Source organism: Merops nubicus, unplaced genomic scaffold, assembly GCF_000691845.1.
Source record: "Merops nubicus isolate BGI_N331 unplaced genomic scaffold, ASM69184v1 scaffold24721, whole genome shotgun sequence".
NCBI lineage: Eukaryota > Metazoa > Chordata > Aves > Coraciiformes > Meropidae > Merops > Merops nubicus.
Window position 1 is genome coordinate 59,297 of NW_008590692.1, and position 26,651 is coordinate 85,947.

The 26,651-nt window shown below is 37.2% G+C and overlaps 1 protein-coding gene across 1 annotated transcript in view; it reads right to left on the minus strand.

The window, feature by feature from the left end:
• KIAA1109 (KIAA1109 ortholog) overlaps positions 1–26,651 on the minus strand; it is a 105,907-nt gene that overhangs the window by 59,251 nt on the left and 20,005 nt on the right. Inside the window, exons 11-33 of the mRNA XM_008950048.1 lie at positions 25,831–25,909; positions 24,958–25,049; positions 23,941–24,058; positions 22,396–22,551; positions 21,313–21,410; positions 20,060–20,238; positions 19,807–19,913; positions 17,525–17,733; positions 14,258–14,485; positions 13,521–13,658; positions 13,232–13,408; positions 10,623–10,751; positions 10,106–10,225; positions 7,780–8,057; positions 6,786–7,036; positions 6,065–6,323; positions 4,809–5,652; positions 3,910–3,980; positions 3,256–3,429; positions 2,824–2,944; positions 1,805–1,954; positions 1,309–1,436; positions 674–876 (exon numbers count right to left, since the gene is read on the minus strand). Coding sequence (XP_008948296.1) covers positions 674–876; positions 1,309–1,436; positions 1,805–1,954; positions 2,824–2,944; positions 3,256–3,429; positions 3,910–3,980; positions 4,809–5,652; positions 6,065–6,323; positions 6,786–7,036; positions 7,780–8,057; positions 10,106–10,225; positions 10,623–10,751; positions 13,232–13,408; positions 13,521–13,658; positions 14,258–14,485; positions 17,525–17,733; positions 19,807–19,913; positions 20,060–20,238; positions 21,313–21,410; positions 22,396–22,551; positions 23,941–24,058; positions 24,958–25,049; positions 25,831–25,909 — 4,309 coding nt within the window. The remainder of the gene's footprint in view (positions 1–673; positions 877–1,308; positions 1,437–1,804; positions 1,955–2,823; positions 2,945–3,255; positions 3,430–3,909; positions 3,981–4,808; positions 5,653–6,064; positions 6,324–6,785; positions 7,037–7,779; positions 8,058–10,105; positions 10,226–10,622; positions 10,752–13,231; positions 13,409–13,520; positions 13,659–14,257; positions 14,486–17,524; positions 17,734–19,806; positions 19,914–20,059; positions 20,239–21,312; positions 21,411–22,395; positions 22,552–23,940; positions 24,059–24,957; positions 25,050–25,830; positions 25,910–26,651) is intronic.

A 26,651-nucleotide genomic window follows, 5' to 3' on the forward strand; every position in this document is an offset into this window, starting at 1 on the left:
ATAGATTCCATCAAAATTGAATCAGTTTTGTAAAAAAAGCTGCTTCTACTTTTGGTCATCTTTTCCAGGTTAGCTTTTCCAGGATCAGGAGTTATGAATTTAACTCATACACTCTTGAAGGAATTTCCTTAACACAGACAGCAAGGAAGACAATTGGCTAAATCTCATTTTCAGTTTTATGGTTGTTATAGTTAATCTACAGCTTATCATGTGGAAACTGTCAGTACAACAAGTACATTATACCTATCCTGAAATTTTTACAAAGCAGTAAGAGAGCAAATAAGCTTAATTCATTCCCTGCATCAGGTGACAAAAACTGGTAGCTGGAACGAGATCAACTGGGAGAGGAAGGGAGCCCAGGCCTGAAATCTTACCAGGGCATGTCAGTACTCACAGTACAACCCATCTGCAACACAGAATCTGCTTAGAAATTTAGCATGATAGTTTTCACTGTGCCTACACTTAAAAGTAGCACTTTAGTTGAGTAACAGAAAATAATTCAGAGTGACTACCCTAAACTTCTTTTTAGTATTGCAAAATCTCCAAGTTCAAGTGTCTTCTTATCTGTGTTGATAAAAAAAAAAACCACTACCAAACTACATGATCAAGGCCAACTTTAAACCACTTGCTTCAATGAAAACAGATACTCCCACAACGGGGAAAAAAAGCTTACCTGTTGTATCAAGGCCTCTAAGTTGTCCATGGACACGATGGATGTTCAATTTAGCAGCAATTTCTTTTCCTTTTTCTGCTCCAGCATTGGATCTCAGTGAGCCAGAAGACTGAGGCTGCATTTTATTGGTCTGGATGTAACGATCGAACGTGACAGAATTCCTCCCAGTTTCTGCATTGTTTGAAGTCTCCTCAACTACACCCCTTTCAATAGAAGGGATAAAAATCCCAATTAAATATGTTGAACCAAGACTTTCTTAATTTGATTATTTCTGTATAAAGTTATAAGTGACATTGACAGAGCAGTGTCAAAAGGAATTCCCTGAAAGGCAGTTGATACAGACGCTTTGGTGGGAAAATACTGAAAACCTGAATTTTTTAACTCACATGACACAAAGATTTAAAATTAAAATTCCAAAATTATTCCTGAAGGCTTCCTCGACTTCCTAAAGAAACTGCAATTCTAATTAGGTAATAGATGGTAACTTATAAAACACAGAAGACATTTTATTGCTTAACTCACTTATGACAACTTCTTCAAATACTCTTCAGAACTGCAAAGAAATGGCATCACTGTAAGTCTTCTGACTAACTTAACAAGAAAGAGCCAGAAACAGTGATATTTATTATTCTTACCTGTTCATACGAACTTGTGTAGCAATTCTGTCAAAACACAAAGCTACTAATGAAACATGAGTCACAGTTTTGCCAGAAGAAACCCCCGGGGATTCATCAACTGATGCTTGTAGTAAACACAAGTTCACCTGTACATAAATTCCCCCAAAGAGTAAAGACAGTTAGAAAAACATGTTAAAATAAGTATACATCATTCATTTCTGAATACAATCCTCTCTTATACTCCCCAGTAAAATGAAGAAGATAAAACCATCACATCTAAAAGATGTAAAAACATAATTTAAAGATGGCAGTCGGTTATCCCTACGCTGGCTGTTATTTAACTTGCACACCTACCATAATAAAACTGATCACCCTAAAACAGTCTATCCTTTTCAAAACGTTAGTTACCCAGCACAAACACACACCTTGAGCTTTTGGGGAACTACCAGGGATGCAAAATAAGGACGCATTCTGACCCATGAGTCTACTAAGAAGCTAAACAAAAAGTTGTTACCTTTGGTACAGTAACATTGGCCTGAAGACCTTTAATTGTCACATTGTCTTTGTCTTGTTTAAGTGAGAGATTGGTCTGTGTTGGTCCTTGGTTTGTTCCTGTGGTGGTAGTGTCTATTTTTGTTCCTCTAATATCCTGCTTCGAAGATAACTTGGAGGAGGAAATAAAAATAATTTACTCTCACTGAAACTCAGAGCTGCTAAGCTAAAGAGTAACAGGACAGTTTATTAGCACTGAAACTGCAAGAGATTCTGACTTCATTTAAAGCACAATACCATGATTTCTAGAGTCAGGAACGTAGCACTTACAGATGTGGTAGGTCTAGATCCATAAGGGAAGCAATACTAATCTGCAATAAACTTTCTAATGACCACATTTCAACTGAAAGTTTGAGTTCTACATATGTAAGGTATACAGAAAAACCTACAAAGAAGTAAATGACTGATGTCCATTACTACTGTGAAGTCTAAGAAATCACAGAATATACATATGGTTATTAACTTGGACAGAAAGAACTCCTAATTCTGTAGAACTACCATACAATTCTTCTTAAGCTAAATTATTTTTTTAAGGTATCAGATGAACTGCAAAAAAACCCACATGCACTTTCACAGTTTGGTTTGAACTTTACTCTTAAAGAGGTCACCTCCCTAACTACTATAAAATAATAAATTATGGATTTCTGATATCAATATAATGCATAAGAATATCAGTTATAGGAATTTCTAAGAATAGGATGTATGATCTCATGCAAATTACTGTAGCTACTGACTAGACCCTCCAAATCTGAAAAATCTTCCAACCTGTAAGAGACTTCTGGTCACAGAAAGACAGTATATTCCAGTGGATTATAAAAATGGATGCACATTTCGCTGAAGATTAAGATAAATATGTATTCCAAGTTAATGCAGCATTTAGCTATTGTATCTCAAAACACTGAATTAAAACTTTTTCTGTGTAAAATATATAAAACAATATTCTTTCAAATCTTTGTGCATTTTTCTTGTTCCCTTTCTTACATTTTCTGAGAAGCTTGTTTTGCTGTTCTGCACAGCATCTCGAAGGACTTTACAGTGCAGGTCATCAACAATTGCTGCTGGGTGTCGAGAGCTGGCACAATGCACCATTGCTTCTATGTACCTAGGAGAGGAAACAAGCCCACAGACCACTCACACTTCCAGTTTCACTTGACACACCATCAGTTTAATTAACATTACAGAGAAAAAAATGAAGCACTGACAGACATAAAGGCACTTCCCAGGTCAGTATAACATTCTTCATGCTGCTCCACGGGAAGTGCAGAATTACATTCCCTGGGTACAAGGCCCTGCTGTTCCATCAGTCATGTTACTCAATCCTTTTGCAGAAAACTTTGCTGAACAAAGCTTTCATTTTAGACAATTTTTAGTGTAATCACTGAACACTGCAGTAATAGAAGTAAAATTCATTACCTATCCAGTGCCTCTGCTACCAGAGGAGTCAGCACTACATCTACAGTTCCTTTTACTTCTACTATTGCCGTTGTCCGTGTCTGGAAGACAGGGTGATCCAGTGTCCATTCTTCTGTTATTGTTTCATCATCTGTATTCTCTGCAGACTTCTTTTCCAAAGGAGTATAAGGTGTACTAAAATCAAATGCATATTAATAATATAGGTTTATAAAAGAAATTCAAGAAAGTGTCCTAAATCATAAAAATCATTTTAATTACTTGTAAAATGCATATAACAGCAGGTTTCTTCCACTGCATAGCTTGGGAAGAACACAAATTTAATCCCAGGGCAAGGCCTTTCCAGTTCAGCTTTTGGCAATGCAATGGACACTTGACAAAAGCCCCTTCCAAATTAATTTAAATTAAGTTGCAATATGTACAACTTGAAAATGCAAAAGCAAAATCATTAAATATTTTTATGGTGTAGTTTCTTTCTGACCAAACTAAATTATTTTAGAATAAAATTCTCTGCTCTAAAATAGATCCATACTGAAAACTAATGCTACAATTCAAATTTTAGAAGGTCTAGCAGAAGACAAAATGTTTAAGAAGAGTATCAGGAAAATTATACTCTTAAAAAAAAATGCTAATAATGTTATGCAGTATTCAACTTACTTAGATGTTGATCCTGTAAGCTGCATGCCTCTGTCCAGTAACGAATTAGCTGTGAGACCCTGTTTAACAATCTAAGATAAAAGCGCATAGAGATTCATTATAGTCCTTCTATATATAAAAAAAAATACGAAAGGAACCATCAAATGAAGAATCTCTTTACAGGTTTTTTTTCTTAAAAGAATCCCTTATACGCAGACTCTCCAATATAATATACAGAGAATCCTAGGTTGGTGGTTTTTTAAATGATTTGAGAGATTAGATTATGAAGTTCTTAGATAGATAGTGACTAATTGCTCTTAAAAGAAGACTTCAAATACAAATCTACAAAAGGCTTGCATAAGCACAAAGCTTTTGCTGCAAAGTTATATTCCAGATCTTAGACACCTATTTTCTATCAAGTAATTTCTATTATTTGTCATGCAGTACATTTCTGCTCATTAAGCATGTATGGTCTTACTACATACATCATGAGGACAAAAAAAAAAGCTCATTTACAAAAATCATTTGCTAATCTGTTTAAATTTTACTTTGAAATAAAGCATTTACAGCCTAGATTACACTTTCATCAGTATTAAACATACTAAAGTTCTGTGTAACATATTTAAAATAAACTCCCAATCTTCCAAATGCATAACATTCAACAGGCAGCATTTTTAAGTGCAATAGTGACAATTCAGAACACACATCTTATCCACAGAATTCTAACTCCAGCTTTTCTTTTCCACAGCCTCCCAGCCACACAGCCCATGATCTGAAGGCACAAATCCAAGATACCCCTTAACTAAAAGCAAAGAAGTTTAAAGTTTCTCATATTTTATTTACACAACAGTTGTACTAAGCAATTTTAACTTGTTTTGAATTCTTATTCCTTTCTCTACTCCTTCCTCCACCTTCCATACCTTAAAAGTTGGGACAGAAAGTTGCTCAAAAGACGATGAGCTCTCTTCACTCGTCGGTGTGTCAAGGTCCAAAGGGCGATGCAATGAGGATTTTGAAGTTCTTTTGTTAGTTGGATGTTTTACTGACCAGTTGATCACCTGGAACTGTGTAAGATAATTTTGGTAACATGCCATCACAGGCTGCTGGGAAGTTATTTGCTCACTTTCCACAGTTTTCTCAGATTCCATGACATACATGTTGTCGGCGTGCTCATCTTCTCCTCCCAGAGCTGAAACAAATGAAGCCTGGGAAGGATGAGTCTTAATTGGCAATGTTTTAACATCTTGACTAATTTCTCCATGGATTGTGCTTGTTAAGGGCCCTTCCACACTGTGGTAAATAGACCCTCTACTATATTCAATTTTCTGAGCTTGCTTTTTTCTCTTCTTCCTCCCTGGATAGGTTCCTGGACCTTCATCACTACTTATTGGCTCAAACTCTTCTGCTGCAGAGAAATAAGCTTCACTATCCGCCATTGACATACTGGAATCCATGGAGCGATACTGGTGAAATGAGTTTGAATCTGCAGATGGCGTATATGGAAAAGAGCCAAAGCTCCTCCTCTGTTTTGGGGAGTCCAGGACGTTCTCATCGCTGCGAGACACATCGCTACTGAACTGCACTCCAACTGGAACAGGCTGCTTGTCTCCATAGAAGGCTGCCGTGAGGCTCTTGGTGCTCCCGAGCCGGGTGGAGCACACGGATGCTTGTCGTTTCAGAGGAGACCTCATGGGAGACTGGCCAACAGGCCTCTCCTGGTTGCCAGGGGATGCAGGGCTGCCCTCTGCAGCCTCAGCTGCAACACTGGAAACAGAAATTAAAGGTTCATTTGCTTATTTTATTATTTCTCCTCTTTTTACATTATGGAAGCTGTCAAATGCTTCAGTGATTCCATGACTTCCTGCTAGGAGAGCAATTTTTTTCACAATGTTGATGACATACTCAGTTCTGCCATTTGTCAGTCCAGCTGCCTACACATAGAGTATGTAAAAATTACCATCAACAGCAAGTGCTATTGCCTTACACACTGGATTTTCTACCTAGATCAGGAAACCATCCCCTGGAGACGCAAATTTGCAATCAGACTAGAAAATGCATTTCTGCAGTACCACTAGAAAATAACCACCACTTTATAAATTGATAAATAGGAGGGTTTTTCCTGTGATAACATGTTCAGAAGCTGAATTACACTTCTACCCAGACAGAGAGTACTAACCTTCCATGGCCATCTTCCCTTTTTGCTCCAGACAAGAAGTCCTTCTGGGGCAGGTGATCCTCAGCAGCTGAGGAGGGGCTGTCCTTCTCGCCTGCCAGCAGGGGGAGCGCAGCGCTCGAACTGCTCGTCTCCTCTGAAGATGAGGAGGAGCTATGGGAGCGCAGCGGCACTTGCAGGCTTAGGTGTTGTGCTTTTCTCTCCATTTCTATACCCACAGATCTGCAATCCCAATCTTTTCGTTTTACACCATTTGCTTTACCTAGGTTCAGACACAGAAAAGAAAAATTGAACGTCTGCTAGCACGACTGCAATAACCTCTTTCCACAGAAATAAAAATCCTTATTAAATAAAAGCCCTAATTTTGAAATGCATCCACATACTAGCAAACTGTTGTACTAAAAAAAATTAATAAAAATATAGCAGCAAAATATCAGATGGTCTTGGCAGACTGCTTTCTATACAAGTAGGACAGATGCAAGTCAAAAAACATCTTTTTACTCAGGAGTTGCACATGAATATAAAAATTCAGGACACAAAAGCTTGCTTACTACCTTCAAGTTACTGCCTGCTCTTAGAAGAGCCCACGCCACTAGAAGACCTCTTGCACAAGAGCACAAGTAGTGCTCATTACCCAGAATGGCAATGACTATAAATATTAATGTGCAGTGGAGAAATACCGTTAGACAAAATACATTAGAATTACTCTATGATGCATTCTCACCATCTAAAATTTTAGGAATCTCCTTCGTAATTATCCACTCTCCTGGCTGCAGTAAAGACTGCCCATAAAACATATCAGATTCTGCACTCGTACTTGAGAAAGCAGAGCTGCTTGAAGGTGTCAGCTCCTCAAGTTTGAAGAAATCCAGTCCCGTTAACGTGCCACCGAAAAATCGACAACCACCAAGGCAGCCACACTTGTTCTTGCTTCGCTTATTCCTCAAATTGTCCTCAGGCCACAAAAACCACAATCTACACAAAGGCACAAAAACAGAACAGAAGAAGGTGTGACCAGTTGAAACTGACTGAAAAGCAGATTAAAAGACATCCTTCTCTTATAGGTGAGCTCCTACTTCACTCCGCATGAAATCAGACATTAAGATTTGTATCTGAAATGCAGATGTCAGGCACAAAATGAAGGATTAGCTCCAGAAAGGAGCAAACCACAAATGTATATGCAGCACTCAAGCAACCATGCTCAGGCACAAGTTACATCCCCTTGCCACAATACCCACTGATAGTAACAATCCTTTCTCCCAGCAAGAACTGCAAACACACTCCACACTGGTTTACGATGGTTATGCCAGAGGCAAATGCTTTTTGGGGAGACATGCAAATCAGTTACAACAGGCATCTTGTTCACAGCTGCTCAGCAGCTTCCTTAGGACTCTTTAAGGTCTGTTTTCAGTCCAGCCTGAGAACAAAGGACAAACTTGATTCTCTACTCTCCCTGATCTTTATTTTGGGGGATAAAGGACGGCAGAGGGAAAAGTAAGTTTTGCCAAAAATCCTACTATTTTGTATAGTCCAAGCACATTCAAATCACCAATCCCATAGCTAATCATCCAACATACTTGGAAAAAGTACATGAAATTGTCATCTATGCAAGCCAAAAAAGACCTCAAAAGCAAAATCAAAGTTCCATCTTCAGATGAATGTATTAACTCACACCTCCCAAAAAAATCAAATGCATTTCCTTCCATCCTACCTCTTACCTCTTAGTTCTGTTATCATGTGTTTCTAAGAAATGTCTCTGCACTTCATGTTTAGAAGGATGATCTGCAGCTAAAGCAATGTCAGCAGTGATGAGCCCCAAGTTGACAGAGCCAGCTTCCAGCCAGTACGCCCTCCTTAATATGGGCTGAAGACCAGTTCTGCAGTTGTTCACCTGCTCAACATACTGTCTCAGTTGAAAGTCTTGAATAGCAGCACTTACACCTTCTCCAACAGACTGGTTGTGGAGGTTGCAGTTTGCAATACGTACAGCACCCATCTGAAAAGATCATTTATAACATGAACTCTGGTTAGTATTAACTGAAACAAAAAACATAGCCTTAAACCAGTTAACACATCACCTACTCCATTCCAGAAGAAAAATCTCTGTAAACTTATCTCTCCAAAACAGACAGAGAATCAGTTTTATATGCAAGCACAGACACAAAAGAAGGCAAGCTTAGAAATTAGCTTCAGCTAGTTTTTAAACAGCAAAAACAAGTTCTCTACTTAGGCGTTTCCTTTTGTAAAGGGATCAAAAAATAAAACTCTACTTCAGAAACATGTTGTAATGAACCTTTAAAAAAAATTATATTGTTATTAAACTGTTCAATGTCCTCTAAAAGACAAGAAATCTGAAACTTTCAAAATCAGATAATATGATCTAATACGATATGTATCATTCTATGTCCTTAGACTATAACTGATTATATACTTTGAATACAATGTTGTATTATCTCTACAATTAATAAATACCTCAGTGGACAAGCATGTTAAGAGCTGTAAAACTTGAGAAATTCCAGATCCTAAACCTTAACTGAGATCCATTTGAATTACGTTATAGTAGCCCTTGCGTGGTCACACGTGTAGTGGTATAATTCCCGTATTATGCCGAACCAGAGAGGAGGCTGCCCCTCCCCTGGGAAGAGCACAGGAGCAGCAGGAGCCAACCCTCTCCAGGTGAACCAGAAGTTCTTACTTTACCCCACACTTAGCTGTGGAAACTGGGCACTGTACAACTAACCCAACTGCCCACATACTATTGATCCACCCTGACTGACATGACACAGCCCTGCCACACAGGCTTAGTCTTGAAATTTCAGATAATCTCAAGACATTGGACTAAGCTTCCTGCACAGCTTCAGTCCTCTCCAAAGCCACCATCAAGTACTTGAAATTTCAGAAGGAGTTTTCAAACTTTTCACAGGGAAAAGAAGGAAAGCTGATAAAGAATGCAGCCATGGAAGAGCTACCCACAGGGTTAATTTTCAATTATTACTTCTCATCTCTGTCACAGACTATAAAGGTGCACTGGAAACCTTTTTTTAAAATTCAAATGAAATGCGTTCAGGATATAGTTTCCTAGAGTGGTTCAGGTTATTAAGCTGCCTTTGAAAATACTGCCATTCATATTTATGCCTGCAAACACAGTTAATATTTGTGATGGTGCTTTTTAATATTGGACTCAAAACAAGTTGGAGATTTAAATGTTTGTTTGTTTGGGTTTTTTTCACTGTTGCAAGGTAGTAAGCCATTCATTAATTACAAGCCATACAATAATTACCACTTTTCTTCAGTTGGATTCTTGCTCATAATGTGAAGCGGTTCCCAAAATCTTACATGTTAAGTCTACCTTTTAAAACAAAATTTATTAATGCATAGCACAACTACTAGTCACATATACCAGCATAGCACTTTTCTCCTCTGTTGTTACTGTAACTCACTTGTGCCTTAATTTACATTTTGCTTCATTGAGTAAATTATGAAGAGAATACCAGCTCTTCTCTGCGCATCCTTTTTTGAACAGAGGATATGCTATGCAGTATTCTAGATTCAGTCAGGCAGTGACACTAATGCTTCCCTCCCATCTCTACCAGAGATACATCTTAGTTCAAACAGCTCTATCACATCGGAAAATCATGCATGAATGAGCACTGACTTGTACCCAACCTGTATCAACCACTTCCAGTTGCTGAGGTACTGAATTACAGCACAAGTTCTTATTACCTCTGAGGTATAAACACTGCGATTTATGTTCCCCAGTGTTTTCTTCCATTTTAACACCACTCCTGCAAATTCCAGACTTATTCTGGCAGACATCCACTCCCCTTTGCCATTTTTCAAGATAATCAATGGAATTACTAAGTAGAAGCCAAACTGACCTGCTCCTGGCCCAGTTCAAGCCAAGCTTTTAAAGCTTTAAAAATTCTGATAAGTCCACTGCATGTAAGCATACAACAAATTCAGGTAGCTGTTCTATCAAAAAAAATACAAAGAACTCTATTGACAAAGTAGTATTTTAACTGATGTTAAGTCACATATTCTTACCTTTATATTGGTGGCACAGCCATGTTCTACCACATACAGGTCTGCTCCATCCATGGCTAAGCGTGTCATAGTGTATTTTAAGTCATCAGATGTTGGGCACGGCCCAGGGACACAGTTCATCTGAAGAAAAGAAAAATTAAGTGTATATTAGGAGTTTAATTTGTGTTTACCTTTTTGTTTCTGTTCTGTTTAACAGAGATTTAAAACTAGAATAAAAAGTTACTTATTCTACACTGTCAACGTGAGTATGAGATGGGCTGTTTCTGTGCTGAGGTTCATTTTCAGTAGTGCACGTTTATAATAATAATTCATAGAGCAAAAAAACACTGTGCATATCCACAGGAAAATCCAGAGAGAATTGCTTTTCTTTCTAAAACATAACTAGCTATAGTTTATCAAAAGGAACATCCAATCTGACTATATGCTCCATGTGTCTCAGTAACTTTTAAGGCTGGATTTCTGAACTGTTCCAAAGAACCTGTGCAAACACAGCGAGCAGTTAAGACAGAAAGGTTACCTTAGAGTCACAAAAGCGACGATCGATCCCATGCTGGCATATCACTACAGATTTTGGCCTTTCCAGTTCAAATTCCCTGCACACCACATGAAATACAAAGGCCTGTCCCCATTCCAGAAGACACGCAAGCTGTAAGCAAATAGGAGTAAGTATACAAAATGAACTTTTGGTATTCCACAGAACATCAACAAAGGTTGGGAGCTGAGCAGGAGTAAAAACAAACAAATGTCCCCACCAGAAGCAGCCTGACCTAACTGGAGATGTCCCTGCTTATTGCAGGGGGGTTGGACTAGGTGGCCTTTAGAGGTCCCTTCCAACTCAATACACCCTATGGTTCTATAACATTCTGGCTGCACTACCTTGCTCACACAGAGTTTCTCTCCTGTTACTGAAGATAAGAGTTTTACTCTTGTGTGCACCACAACATGCAAGTCTGCAGTTTTTCTACAAAATGGAAAAAACTGTGATGTGAAACAATTTCCTAAATTATTTAACCTAAGGAAACAGTTTTTACTACAGTCAACACAGACCTTCACTGTAAAGACAGAAATCCTCCTATTTTACCTCAAAAAAAGAAAAAAAAAACACACCTCAAAATACTCTATCATTCATAAACATCAGACTTCCTTGCATGTCACAAAGTCACATTTAGAAAGCATAGGATGAAGCTGGCTAAATAGAACACTGCTGAATCTCAGACCTAGTAATTAGCCTATTGTTGGTTTAAGTCTTTTATATAGCTAGCTCATTCATAAAGGAAATTATTCATGACTGTCTGTTTCTATTATGAGAGGGAAATGGGTTTTCTTTGGCTAGCCAAAAGAAAGGGCACTTAAAATCAGCAGTAATTTAAAACAAATTTAATATAGCTATGACTGTCCTGCACAAAAAATCTCTCATCCTTCTTTTAGTATTGTCCCTTCACAAATTCTTCCAATACATCACACTATGGGAAAAACAAGCCAATGACCCTGAGACAGCAAATTGAAGTTCTGCTGCATAGAGCAGTGCTGACAACAAAAAAAAGAACCTAAAATAAAGAATCCTGTATGAAGCATACATTTGAGAATGGCTTTGTAGAGGAAGAAAATCCTTAAATTGCATCAAACATTTCAGAAGTACTCTAACCTTAGAGTACTTTGAATCAACAAGGTTTAGTTCTGAAGCATACAGAAGTGCAGTAAATTCTACAACTTATCTAGTTCAGTGGTAGCATTTTGGGAAATATCACCACAAAAGTTTGTATATATTGCATGAAAATGTATCTGGGCTCTATTGCTGAGATTGACTGAAACTGCTCCTATGCCATATTTGAGATTTTATTTGCTGCAGAGTTCTCCTAATGTAATACTTGTTTAATCCTAGAAAATAATGCCAATTTTTAGAGGAATAAAAGGATGTGGAAGTGTCTTAAAAAATGGTAAAAATAAATAAACAAACCAAATTGTAACTACTAAGTAGATTTTATGTACTTTTCTCACATCTCAGACTACACTAACAAAACTACCTTTTTAAAAGGTCTAGCAGCCCACACCAGAAATAAATCCAAGTGATCTGCCTATTGTATGCTTGGAGCTACTATTACATCTAGAAAAACAGAAGTAAAATAAATGGTAAAACTAAATGGAGTTAGTGCTAAAACTGAACCACGAGAATCCAGTACTGTGAAAGCAAACTAAGTTCCAGCTGGGACCATGCAGCAGAATGTATGCAGTCAGCAGCATTACTGAGCTACTCTCCTGAACTACACGCCCACAAATTACTTCAGTTGTCTCCTACTGTAAAACATTGCTTTGTCCATAGCTTTCTATGGAAAACCAGAACTTTATCTGCAAGTAAAATTCTTGCCTGATGCTCAGCTTGATTTCCTTATTGCTGGCAGCATCCCTTCATGCAAGTGCCTATGTATCTCCAAAAACCTTACGTCCGAGGACATCAAATCACCTTTCAGCCTGCCAACACAACTGAGTATTTCATTTGCCCTTCCCAGAGAGTTAACCAGCAGGGGTAACAAACCTGCACCTCCAGAAGTCAGAGGCACAAAATAAAGGTCATCTCAGAGGATGTCACAGGCAACTAAGTCATCTCATATATAAACTTTCTGAATAGATTTTCCTTTCTCCTCTTCATCACTTTACCAAGTTTATGGCTGAAGGCATCTCAAAATACATGTTCTATTTACAGAGAAGTATTATTTACTCTGCAATTAAACCACCTAAAGTTCATTTAGATAGTGTGGTTGTCTTTTTAATCAGTATTATAGTACATGAACACACATACATGGAACATATATGAATTTACAAGTAGTGATAACAGGATTCACTACTGATTTGTTCGTGCCCTGTTACCATCAGCCTTTCTAATCCTTATATAATCATAGCCATCCCATTACACCTAGATTTAAGATGAATAACAGATTCAGCTTATTTGGTATATCCTATTCATTTACAGAAATGGTTAGATTTTCAGACTACAAAATTAAGGTTACTTAAGGCACAGACTCGTCCACATTCAACTGAGATCACGTGCTTTCCAAAATCCATGCTACACCAGTTTTACAAGAAAGAATAGTAGGCAATACATGAAAGAAAACAGGTTCTAGATGGTACCTGTGGTGCTGTAACCTTGGCTGTAAGACTTCCAGCCTGCACATCTATCAGCCACGCATATTCTAAAGTATCACTCCCAAGAGGCAGACCCTCTGCTGAGAACATGGCGTGAGCGCGCAGCTGCAGACCCGACAGGCTGATGTGACCCTCTCGAAGAACTTCATCCACTGCAGGTCGCTGTCAAGGACAAGTGAAAGCTAACATTTGCAAAGAACACATCAAGAGATGTATTGTTGTGGAAGAACATCACAACTTCCACAATGCAAACACGTAAAAGCCAGCTTATTACCTGATAGTTGTCATTCAGAAACAAGTTCACTGGAGATAAGACAAGTTGAAGCATTGTTTCTCTAAATCCTTTCTTCATCTCAAAACACAACCTTTCCAAGAAAGCTGTAGGGCATTCAGGACCATCTGGACTGCAATGCTGAAATAAACATTCAATGTGTCTGTTTCAGAAACTGAAAATACACAACATGGTTGAAATTAACAGATCAGAAGCAAACCTGCGAGTAGCAAGTATGCCCATTTTCCTCCAAGTGGATGCTCAAAAAGAAGCCTGTGCAACTTCAAAAACCTTTTGACAATTACATAAACAGCAATTCAAAGCCACTTGAGTGAACCCGATTTTTTATCTAGATTCTTATTTGAACTCCTGGGGATCCCTCAGAATGCAGCTGCACACAGCAGAATGCACCACTAGAAGACAATTTTGCTAATTAGTAGAGAAATCTATGATCAATGAAAAATTATTAATATACAAACCAATTTATTTAATAAAATTCATATAAAAACTTATCCAGTTCTGCCTCCCAGATACGCAAAATAAATCTCATTTCAAATTGGTTTAGACACCCACAAGTTTACTAGAGAGTGCACACACACTTCGGTAAGCACCACCCTAACCTAATGTTCCAGGGAGTTAAACTCCAGATTATGAAACCAGGGAGAAAAAAACAAAAACAAAACCCAACAAACCACCACAAAACCATGAAGCAAAATATTTTAAGATTCTCAAGCACTTACCACTGGTAACCGCCCATGCACTTTGTACAAATTAACAAGCACGGTGATATCCCAGGGGCGTAAAGTAAGAGGGTGAACTGGCTTGGCTGAACTTTCATTTTCTTTTTTGTCATTTTCCACTCCAACAGCTGTCCATCCAGAGCTTGAAGATGTTGACAGTGACAAAACAGGGCTTGAAATAACTTCTTCAAAATCAGTATACATATCATCTTCTCCAAAATAATTTTCCTAGGAAAAATTGTTATGACCACACAGAAAACAAATGAAAAGCATATCAGCTATGTAATGAAACATCAACGCAATCTCTTTCTGTATGTTAGTCTTCCCTAAAATAAGTGATATAGCTACAAGCTACAGCTGAAGAAACATATATTTTTATTTTAGATAAAATGGATACCTTAAGTGAGCAAATTACTCAGGAGTTCTCCACGTACCAATATTCTGGACCCACGCAATACAAGTAACTATTCTGAAGTACTACTACTGAGAAGTCAAACAGATTTTGTGCTTTTGAAGATAGATAACTTTGAGAGTAAGAATGCAAGACATCCTGCAGGAAGTCACTCTCATCCAATCTTCTGAAATCAGCAGATTTCAAAGTCTTAACCATGCTTCTAAAATCAATGGCTCATAAACAATTCTCTTGGGTCTAAACCCCACCCTGTTACTAAGCCAACTCCCTTTAGCTGTTATCTAAGACCAAAGTAACTCTGCCAAATTCTACGGGAAAACGGAAAATCAGTCACTAATTAAAAAAAAAAAAAAAAAAAAGGGCATTTTATTTAAGTGCGTGAGAATCAGATTCTTGATAATTTGTTCACCTTTCCCCCTTCTTAAATAAAATAATTAAAAAAAGCTAGGCTCTCAAGAATTTTATGCGTGTTGCAGGTTACACTGTTGCTAACTCAGTAGGTTGGCAGTGTTGGGGACTGAGCACTCTGTGGAGCAAACACCTTTCTGACCAAATAGGTAACAACACAGACACAAACGTTGCTCCCTTATTGGTCCTCAGAAAGTAGCTCAGTCTTTCAGCCTCCTGTGTCAACCCAAATGTTCCAGCAGTTGCAAACTGCTCTGGTGATTTGTGACATACAGACGAATGAGTACTAGACTGAAGATTTAAATGAAGCAGATTTGGATCTCAGGATGTTTCCTGCTCCTACCCTTCCCTTTTCTGTGCTTCATGTGGTTTCCAGAACTTCTTCATTCTTTTGTAAGCACAAGTCTGCAGTGCAAGCAGACAGAGGAGTACAACAAAAAGAAAGCAAGCAAGGTATGCATGTCCTTGAAGAAGGTCTGCAGAAAAAGCAGGCTCATTATCAGCCTTGAAATAACTCCTGTGGACATGCAATTTTACCACCTTGATCTGAATCTCTGAAATATTTGTGGTGTTAACACAAAAGGAATAAAGTGCTGCTGTGGCCAAACCAAAAAAATCCTCAGAAGTTAAGCAAAGCTAATATTTGCATTTGCTCTTTAGCAAAGGGAAGAGATAAAGGTGGACGTTAGGATACAGATCTTGAAATGGTTTTTTTTTTTTATAAGGCAGGCCCAGAAGAGGGTGCTAAGAACTCCAGTAACTGACTCCTGGTACCTTCTGCTGAGGATGCAAGGACCTGTAAACCATCCAGTCCCAGCCAGCTTGTTGGTAGGAAACACAGCGCTCTACACCAAAAAACTGCCTCCCAATGAGAGAGGGCTTAACAAAACTGCATGAACAATGCCCATCCAGGAATCTCTCCCACATATTTTTAAAAAGACCAATGGAAACAGTTCAACCACAAGTTGGGAGAACAAGCATAAAAAAACACCCTAGAATTCTATTAAAAGATGCTGCCAGCACAGCCAGACAAAAAAGATGTAAAGAGTCACAAAAATATAAGAACAATAAAGGTGCGTTTTCAAAAACAAGCTATTCATCTAAATTTTCTCTAGAGATTTAGAAGATAAAAGCCAGATTTATGCTGAGAAATCTGCATGTAAAAAACATCTAATCCTCATCGAATCAAGGGATCTAAGGTAGCACTGTACACATACACCTCCAGAAGCAAAGAGCTCTGAGAAGGTGCTGCTTTGCTTTGAAAGACAGAATCATCTCATTATTTTTTATAGGCTCCAAAAGAACAGCTCAATGAACAACTCGAACACAGGGCATGTCCTCTGTTTCAGAAGAAATGAAATCTTCAAGATGCAGTGCTGGCCTAAGCATAATCTTATTTACTTTAGTGGCAACATGAAAAAAATAATGAGCTTATCTGCAAGTCCTATTCTCCACAAAAACGTAATATTTTCTGCTATTCATTGCTTAAATGAAAAGCTTATATAAATTCATAAAACTGTTTCAGTATGAGTCCTCATACTGATCACCTGTTTCAGAAAATTCCTCATCCTCTGACCCAAAATGAAAGACCCCAGAAGCATTACCTTAGGTTAGATCTACATAGGCTAAAACAGACCTTTAAAAAACAAATGAAACAAAAAACAAACTCAAAAAAAAAACCAAAACCCAACTGAACCCCAAACATTTCACTGTTAGGCAAATAGAAGTGACATGTTCAATCACCTCTGCTTTTGTCACAACAAAGCAGGACAAAGGAGGTGGTAAGAAATTAACTTCTTTCTAGTCACCCTGAAGATCAGTAATGGAACAAGACACAAGGTAAGCAAGACAAATAACTCTTTTAAAGTATAACAGACAAACATCAAGAAAAGAATGAAAAATTATTCTTCAATACTGAATGATGTAGCTTTTAAAATCAAACGAATTCTCATGTCCTTCCCCCTTCCCCTAATCTAATTAAGACAAAACCAAACAAAAGATTAGGACACTGTACAGAACTTGAAATGTACTAAAAGCATAGGTTCTGATACATCTTTGCATAAAAATAGATGTTAATAAAAGCTCTAGTCATAATCATGGATTTTTAACTACCATAAAAGTCAAAGGCGAAACATTCTGCACATGAAATCCAAAGCATATAATATTCCTTGGAAGGAAAATTATGCTGATATAGGTCCACATATCTATATAAGAAGTCTCCAAATAAGCCTGTGCCAACCGAATTCAACCCAATGTCAATCAGCCATTTGGTGAGATGACAGCTATGTCATCTCACAAAATGAAGTCACGCCAAACCAGCACTTACAAAAAGTTTTCAAGTTGAATTCCCATATTCTGTGTCACTCTAATTTTCCATTGCAGACAGTTATTTCCCTTTCCTACACGTGGCCACCCATAAATTTTACAAGCTGTGTTCCTATGCTTACCTTAATGGACAAGAAGGCTTTGAGCAGGGGTCCATACAGGGTTATCTGGGAATCTGGGGAGAGTTCCAGTTCCACGTGGAGCTTGTCTGGGGGCAGCTCTGAGGGGTCAAGGGGAAGACGGGTTGAAGTTGTGGGAGATGAAATCACACTGTCTGCTGTTTTCTGTGATGGCCTTAGCACAGATAACATTGTTTCTTCCATTTCTGACACTTTGGAGCATAATAAAGAAGAAAACTGATTAGAAGTTAGTCTTCTGACAGACAAAATTCTGCAAATATGAATGTGTATTTTTCAAATGTATATTTATTTTTTTCCAGCTTTCTAATTCGGATTGTACAATTATGTTAATATGTCTGTGCTACAGAACTGGTCTCTCATATCTAGTAACTATGGGAAGATGGGAAAATACAGTAACTTAGTCCACGTTAATTATGCAAGAAAAAAAGTTTTCAATTTTGGAAAAAAAATTTATTTATCTTGCTTTTCAAGATAAACAAAGACATGCTTTCATTTCAGCATAGCACATTTCCCACAACCACAAAGCTATTGCAAAGTAAACAAAAGTGAATAAACAGGAAAATGGCAAAAGCTATATTCAAAAGTTATTCTGAACCAGTAGCTCTGTAGGCCAAAATTTCCTCTCAACTCAATTACTTTTGTCACAACCCAGTTTGGAAATTCAGTTCTTATTTCCTACCCCTTCTTTTTATTTGGTGTTAAGTAGGAGAAAGCAATATAAGTAAGGAAAGGTGACAAGAAGGGAGCAACTGGAAGTGCTTTGGAGATGTAAGGTGATTGCTGGGAAGTAAAGAAGTCTATGGGAAAACCACATAAAATCCAGGCTCCAGATGGAGTTAGATTTCAGGTGCCAGTTTAACTAGAAGAACTGGCACATACAGAGCTGCTGTGAATACACGTGCAGCCAGCAAACCTTCAAGGCTTTAACTCACCCTTACTGCCTACAGTGTTTGCCCAACATTTGCATTATATTATGGGTTAGAAATTAGCTAAATGCTGCAGTGAGGTGACCACTTTTTTGGAAGCTGCATCTCTTTGCAATACAGCCCATTTGTTTCTCAGAGACTTCTTCATAGACCTTCAGAGTTCTATCCACTAGCTCAAAAGAAAATACAGACATTGCTACTGTAACAAATGCAGTCTGTCAGCACTGACAGGTTAGGAGTGAGCTGGACGAAACTGGATTATTCACTGAAGGAAGCTGCAGATGAAATTACCTGTGTACATACAAACTTTCAAATGCAGGTTCAATTGCTACCAATATGAGTAAATGTTTTAAAATCTGAAGTATGTAAATGTGACACAAGCTGACAGAATCTCACAAGAGCACTTAATGAACATCTGCACGATGAATCTTACTTTTTCTGCTTCATCCTCTAACATTTCAGTTCATAGATTTGAATGGTTGGAACTCAAAACCTAAAAGCCCTACCCAGCATGTCTCTGAACACCTGCTGATTGAGGCCCATGCAAATTAGCCCTCATTGTCCTTTTAATACATCTCCTTCACTGGTTCTGATTCCACCATCTCAACATCAAAGACTTTTATGCAACCCTACAACTTCCTGCATACTTCCCTCTGCATTTAAAATAACTTACTTTTATCTCTGCATTTACGTATTTTATAACTTTTTTTGCATGCATATACTTATAGAATGTATCTTATTTAGAAATATTGTTTAGACATAGAAAATTTCAAAAATTCTTATGTAGAAATCAGTGTTACACTGACCAGTCTAACACTTATATCCAATTGCCATGGTTCACTTCAAGAGTACTATCTACACTGACATCTAAATTTCATAACCATAAAGGTAAGACTGTGTTATATCTCACAAACAGTATATTTAAACACTTAAATCATAAGACAACATCCTAACAACCAAAGGATAAAAGCTTAGAAAGGCTAAGAAAAATGATACTGCCAAAAATCTTGACTTGATATTTAATATACCAAGTGATTTATTCTCCTATGCGACAACCCATTTAAGAGATTCACTCTCAGGACAAGAAGAAACGAGCTACAGACAGTATCTCCTTTTTACACAGGGAACTGGGACACTTTCTGAAATTTTACAACAGGAGATGTTGGCCATTTGTAAATTAAACCTCCTGCATCCTAAAGATTAGCATTCTCCCACATGACATTAAATAGTAGTTTAGCTCAAAATTCATTTCTGCACATTTAAGCATTTTGATCCAGTGAAGTCACAGTTTCAGTTCCTGAAATGAAACATTAACTAGAAAAAAGCAGTGACACTCACAAGATTGTTTTAACTGCTCGTCTGCCTTCTGAGGATAAATCGGGTGCCAGGAGTAGTCAATTGTAAACACAACACTTGGGACTGTCCAGCATTCAACCCATCCAGCCCTTTCAAGAAGAAACAGCATACTTTTATTTGAAGTACAAGAGTACTATTAAATATTTTCCATTAACATATAAGGTTTCTTTCATCTCAAAATAAGCGAATATGAAGAGCCAATACAAAACCAAATATGTATCACAACACAACTCACTCTTCTTGAGTAATGTTCCTCCATTTGGGTTTGCCTGTTTTCTGACCACTTTGACATTCAGCAGAGAAACAAGGTTCAGGACTTATTTTAGTAGGCTGACAATCTTTCACCAGCATAAAGAGCGAGTATTTACTAGGATGACAATCTGGTAGATACAAATGAAGATCAACATCTTCACCCTAAAAACAAACATTAACGACAGAAAAGTTAATTTTCATTTGTTTCATTCACCTTATGCATAATGCTTATGCCATTTGCATGTTCACTTGTGCCTTCATCTTCACTTTACAGGCAAAGTGAGGCAAAGAATCTCAGTTGTCACATGTGATTGCTGACCACTGCTCCCACCAATTTCTAGTCCAGTCCCAAGAGCTCTGTAGATCTGAACAGTTACAAGTCCAGAAACTTGCACCTAACAACAGATCACAGCAATCTGTAAAACTCAGAAGCATGGATTTTAGTGATTCCTGTTCTTCTGCTGTCCAAACCTTACTGCAAAAGTTAAGTGGCTGGCCTAAGGCTACCAAACCAAGCAAAAAAAAAAAAAATTTAAAAAAAATTAAAGTTTAAACAACTTAAAATTAGATAACACATTGCTTTCCTTCCCATCAGATTATACAAAATCACCAACATCATCATCAACTAGTCTTTTATTTTTAGTAGCAGTAGACTGCTTCTATTTTAGGGAAGACAAGAAGTAGTCTTCCAAAGAACTAGCTGCATCTGTTAAAAATGCTTCATCATCATTACTTATTTTACAAGAACGATTAAAAATCTGGGATATGGCTTTCCAAAATTGTTTGGGAGTACCCATTCCTGTATTTGATTTTTGTCTTTGAATATGCATTCAGAGTTTCCACATTTTCTAAATAAAAGGGAACAGACTGCCAAGTGATAAAATGGATACACAGACACAGGCTAAGGATATATATAGTAAATATACATATTGAATGTGTCTATATATGTATGAAGCATGTGTGTATCTGTTTTTTAAATATATCTTTATTTTTATATGTGTGTGTATATATATATATATAAAAAACAGATACATGAAACAGTCTATGATGGGATGTTTCATATAAGCAACAGAAACCATTTACCTCTGGGTTACTTAAAGAAAAATCCCATTAAATGAAGTGAGACTGATCTTCTTTCACAAAACAGTTTATGGAAAATTTCCTGAATGAAGAAGAAAAGGTAGGGAAACTGTCTCATTTAGAAGACACAGGAGCAGTGAGGGTGGAAGAACTTACCCTTAAAGAGAATCTAGTATTACATGTGGTTGGAACAAAGTCAGTGAAAGGCAGAGAGAAAACAATGTTCAGTGTTTCTCCACAAGCTGCTAGATACACTGGGAGAGAAGAGGAGAAAAAAAAAAAAAAGAAAACAAAAAGTCAAAATTACTCCCTATTTCTTTTTTAGACAAATTATTAAACATACAGGTAAAAAGTAATGAAAATATATCAAAGAACTCATGATGGAGGAAACTGCCATTTTAACTACTGTGTATTTACAGTACATTGCACTAAATGATTCTGAAAGCATTTATTTTCCACAGCTTGTCCTTACAGAAAGACACTGTACTTATCACAATAAAATTACAGACAGACAATAAAACCAGCTACAACTAAAACCTTCTGACTGACTTTATTGCTTCACACACCAGTTTTGGGACAAGAAAAATCACAGTGAAAGTTCCTCAGGCTTCTGATGAAGTACTGAGCCTTATTTTTAACTAGAAAACAAACTCATGATTTTTAAGCAACCATCCTCTTTCTGCATTGAAATGTATTATAAGATTACAGTGTAGAAAACAAATCTAATATTGAACAGTTTTGGTTTTCTGAAAGGTACCTCTTAGTTTTGTCTAGAGCTAGCAGTGTTATTTCCTAATCAGAAATGAAAAGGAAACAGACATTTCTAGTTATATGGAGTTCATACGGTGTTTCTCTGACATTACTTAAAAAATTTATTCCTGAGTGAATGTTTTCTCTTAGCTTAGTGTTTATGTCAACACCTCACAGTTGCTCTCTGCAAACTCATACTAAATCAAAGATTCAAAGGGTCTAGAAAAAACATGTTAAATCATGATCTACAACTGCATGCACCCAAAAAAGGTATGCACTGGTAACAAGTAAATTAACACTTACAACAGTTTTAGGATGGTTTATGCACATCAGCAGTAGCAAAATGGGTAGTTATCACTGAATATACATTTTTCTAGTAAAAACTGTATCATTCTTGTAGTCTCTGATAAATACACACTATAGTTTGTAAACATTTTTTGTAGTATGTAGTCTTCTTCCAAACAAACAAACAAAAAAAAATGCTCTCACCATTTTCTTGTTGTTTGGTGGAACAGTCAATCCAGTTGTGTTGATTTGCTGCCCAAATCATTTCAAACTGATGAAACATGACTTTGAAGTTCCACATATAAGGAACAAATGAAAAAATATCAGGTGCGCTATCGCTGGACCAGTCTTGGATCAAATCTACACCCACATAAAGTAATAAAAGACAGGTTAGTAACAATCAAGTGAGAGATTTCTTCTTCAAGTTGTTAGCTTTTCATAGATTGTAGATCTTAACTGTTTGCCCCTTTAGAGAAAAAGGAAAATGAGAAGAACAATGTACAGCATCCATTTCTCAGGCAAGTATTCCACAAATACTTCCCCTGTTTCTCTGCCATTTCTCACCTGTTTTTTCAGTTGGACAGCCATAGGTTTAATGAAAATTTCTAATTTTGTTTTGTTCAGTAGTAAAGTTACACACTGACCTAAAAGCACTAGACTGCCAGCTGCTTTCCTTCTGTTTTCCACTCTGATACTCTCAACATGTACATTAGGAATATTTCCTAACGCTGTAAATCAGTGTTGTTGTAGGATTTCATGTTTGCTCCAAACAGATCAATAGACTACACTGTGTACTGCAGCACTACACAGATCATGGCCCCAGCCTCAGCAGGAGGATAACTTTATTAGCATGGCACTCTGCCTGCACTCATTAATTCTTCCTCCCAGCAGGGCTAATTAGCCCACGGGGCTATATTCCTTCCAATACTGCAGCTGGAACGTTCAGCAACAGTTTGGTGATGGTGTATCACACTGTACTGCCCTGTGTGCACGTATTCTTCCTCACAGACAAAATCCTAAGGAGCAAATTACTTCCCCTCACCATCTGTCAGCCACAGGGACACAACCTAAAGCCCAAGTAGTTGAAAATCAGTCAGCCAAAGAATCATAGAATAGTTTAGGTTGAAAAAGACCTTTAAGATCATCAAGTCAAACAACCATTAACCTAACACTACCAAGCTCACCACTAAACCATGTCCCTACGCACCTCATCTAATTTTTCCTAACATCCAACCTAAACCTGTCCTGGTGCAACTTGAGGTCACTTCCTCTTGACCTACTGGCTGTTACTTGAGAGAAGAGACTAACCCCCACCTTGCTACAACCTCCTTTCAGGTAGTTGTAGAGGGTAATAAGGTCTCTCCTGAGCAAAGAGAGAGATACCAGAGAAATCATCATCCTAGATGACAAATATTAAACAAATTAATAGTTCTGATAGAAATAAATTCATCCGAAATGTAAGATCACTTAGCAAAACCGTAGATCAAATTTAGCTTAGATATTACAAAATTATTTTAATAGATATATTAAAATATGTATTATGTGCATATATTAAATATAAGAATGACATGTACTTAAGATACCTAAAAGCAACATAAAACACCAGGAACTTTATCTTCAGAAACCATCTGTTGTCCTAAATATGTGAAATCAGAATACCTGACCCTGGACACCTTTGTAAAACTTGAAAAGAAACTCTAAAGGAAGAACATTTAATTTGATATGTAACTTATTTAATAAAGAAGTTACCTGTAAAGAAGCTTTTCTGAGCAAAGATAAAATGATAGGTTGCTTTATAAACCTCGAGTTCACATTGCCACGTTTGGGGCATATTCCACACCCGGGGGTAGCTGGCATTAATGTGGAACTGTGAACAAGATATTAAAGCATCAGAATTACTTAAAAAGATGACAACACTTGACCCTGTAGCTCAGCAGTTTTCACATACATACTCTGCTGAATAATTAAAACCATTTTCCTGCTGGGATGAACAGAAGGCCTCACCAGTTCCTTAATAATTTAATCTCTCTCTGTGTTTGAAGGTCAAGTTTTGGTGTATGCCTTTATCTGGAAAGGTATACTACAGACTTCTGATACATCTGTTGCAGCAGACATACCAAGCAACTTATAAACCAAAATTTCCATTAGAAGTATCACCTTTCACAATACAGTAAAGATAAAAACCCTGAAAATACAGTTTTTCAACCACTGATATGATGCTCAAATTTAAGCATTAAAAACATCACTCTAATAAGGTCATTTAAAAAAAAGTGAGAAAGGTAATCTACAGAATTGCAGTACTGCAGGAGTGAAATACTAGGCAAACAAAAGAATAATGCAGTATTAAGTCTGTCTCAAGTAGTTTAAGCACTCTCAGATATTTTTAAGTACTCATGCACACACACACACATACACACACACACACACTTTAGCACAGCTAGTGAGTGTAATCATCTAGGGTAAAGCCTAGATAAAGATGTGTCCAAAGAGTAAAGCAGGCCAGATTTGTAAATAGTACTCTAAGCCTCCACTGCTTTCAAAACACATGGAATTTGGTGTATCTATTATGAAGGTCACTGAAAGTTACACACGTGCATAGTTACGTGTTTATACACAAGTTCCTTACTCATTTAGGTCTTGCAAAATTCATTCAAAAAGTATTTCTGTGTTAACAACCAAAATAACTCCTCTGCACACAATTAACTATGTTCTTTATTTAAAATCCTCTGGAGACTGAAGCTTTTGTGCTTATTAATGCAAACTTACAGCTAGCATTTCAGCTTCTAAGAGAGTCCGGTACTGCATACTGCTGGTGGCATCAACATGCAGGAGCTGCCCCTTAATTGTAGGTGAATAGCCTAGCAAACAAAGAAGTACATAAACCACATCATTCAGACAGAAGAGTTACACAAATATTTAAATAATTTTCACCAGTGGTTTCAGCAGTCCACTAACAATCAAGAAATACCATGATGGAACTTAGTACTCTAACTATTCTGTCCTCTAGGGCTTGTCAATGAAGAGGTTAACATGCTCTGCCTTCACGTAGCAGAGATAACAAAAATCTGCTTGCTGGGACTAGAAATGCTCAGGTTCTGGAGAGCTTGCTTTAAGCTTCAGAATCAAATTCAATTATGCCAGAAAGAATCAAGAGAACAATTTAGCAAAGAGCTTCAAATGAGCCACCAAGATGAACAAATGCAAGGAACAAGCTTTATATTTATCTCCACTTCACTTTTGATTTTGGGGTTTGTTTTTTTTTTTTTAAATCAACTACTGTTAGTTTTCATAATACATTTCTCAGCATGATTTAACAACTAGACTAATCCTACCAAAGAAGTACTCCTGCTCTGAGTTGACATTGTATGTAGTCTGCTTCAATATACACAGTTAAGTGTAACACTGCCTTGTAGTTCAGGAATTTGTTTCCTAGCCCAAAACACTGAGGTAATTTAATATTTAAATACTTACATGCTATAATACCTTGCAATGAAATGTACAAGGAAATACTTTTTGTTCCCTTACATAAGAATACACAACTCACAGTCACAAAGGAAAAACACAACATGACATTGACAGAGGAATTAAAATAACTGTTAAGAAAATAAGACAACCAAACTAAGCTTAGCCTTAACTCACCATTTTCACCTACTGTCATGGGAATATTTATTTCCAAATACGATCCTGCACCAACATTTACATGTACAGCATTAGTTTCCTGTATTGCAAGAAAGGAAAAAAGTCCAAATGTTATTTCTACATCAACCAATGTAGTTTATGCCCCTGGGGCATTATCCACGCCGGGATGATGGCATCTGATGACTGAAGTCTTTCCTTCCTGATGAAAAGTTACTAATGAGCTATCTGTGTGCACTGATACCAAACAATAACATTTTTAGGCTTAGCAAATGCTGACATACTAATAGAAACAGCATAAGATATTCTGATCCAAGGCCTGAGAGGACAGATGGATATATATTTCTAACCCTACACTTTCTAACCCTTTCAGCCACAAAAAAAAAAAAGAAGGAAACAGGTATACAATGAATTCACACTATATCCCATTTATAAGAGTAGCAACAGGGCAAAGAAAAATCTAAACTCCTACACATACACATTTTTAGTTCCCCCCACTATCATCACTCCAGTAATATTAGACATTCATTCAATATCAGAAGAAATTATCTTTTCATCACGGTGAGCTTCATCATAGTGGAAGATTGCACAGGGAATGTGCAGATCACGAACTCCCAAGACTGTAGGAGCTGCCATGGCTTAAGATATAGCTTTAAGACTTAAAAGAAACTTAAGAAACACAAAAAAAATATTAATGCCTCTGAGCCAATATTTCTGTTTGAAGGGTTTGCTTGTAATTATGGAAGACTATGACAGAAATATCCTAGCTTTTAAAGCCATAGTTCTGTAGTAAACACCCAAGACTAGTAAAACTATGCACAGCC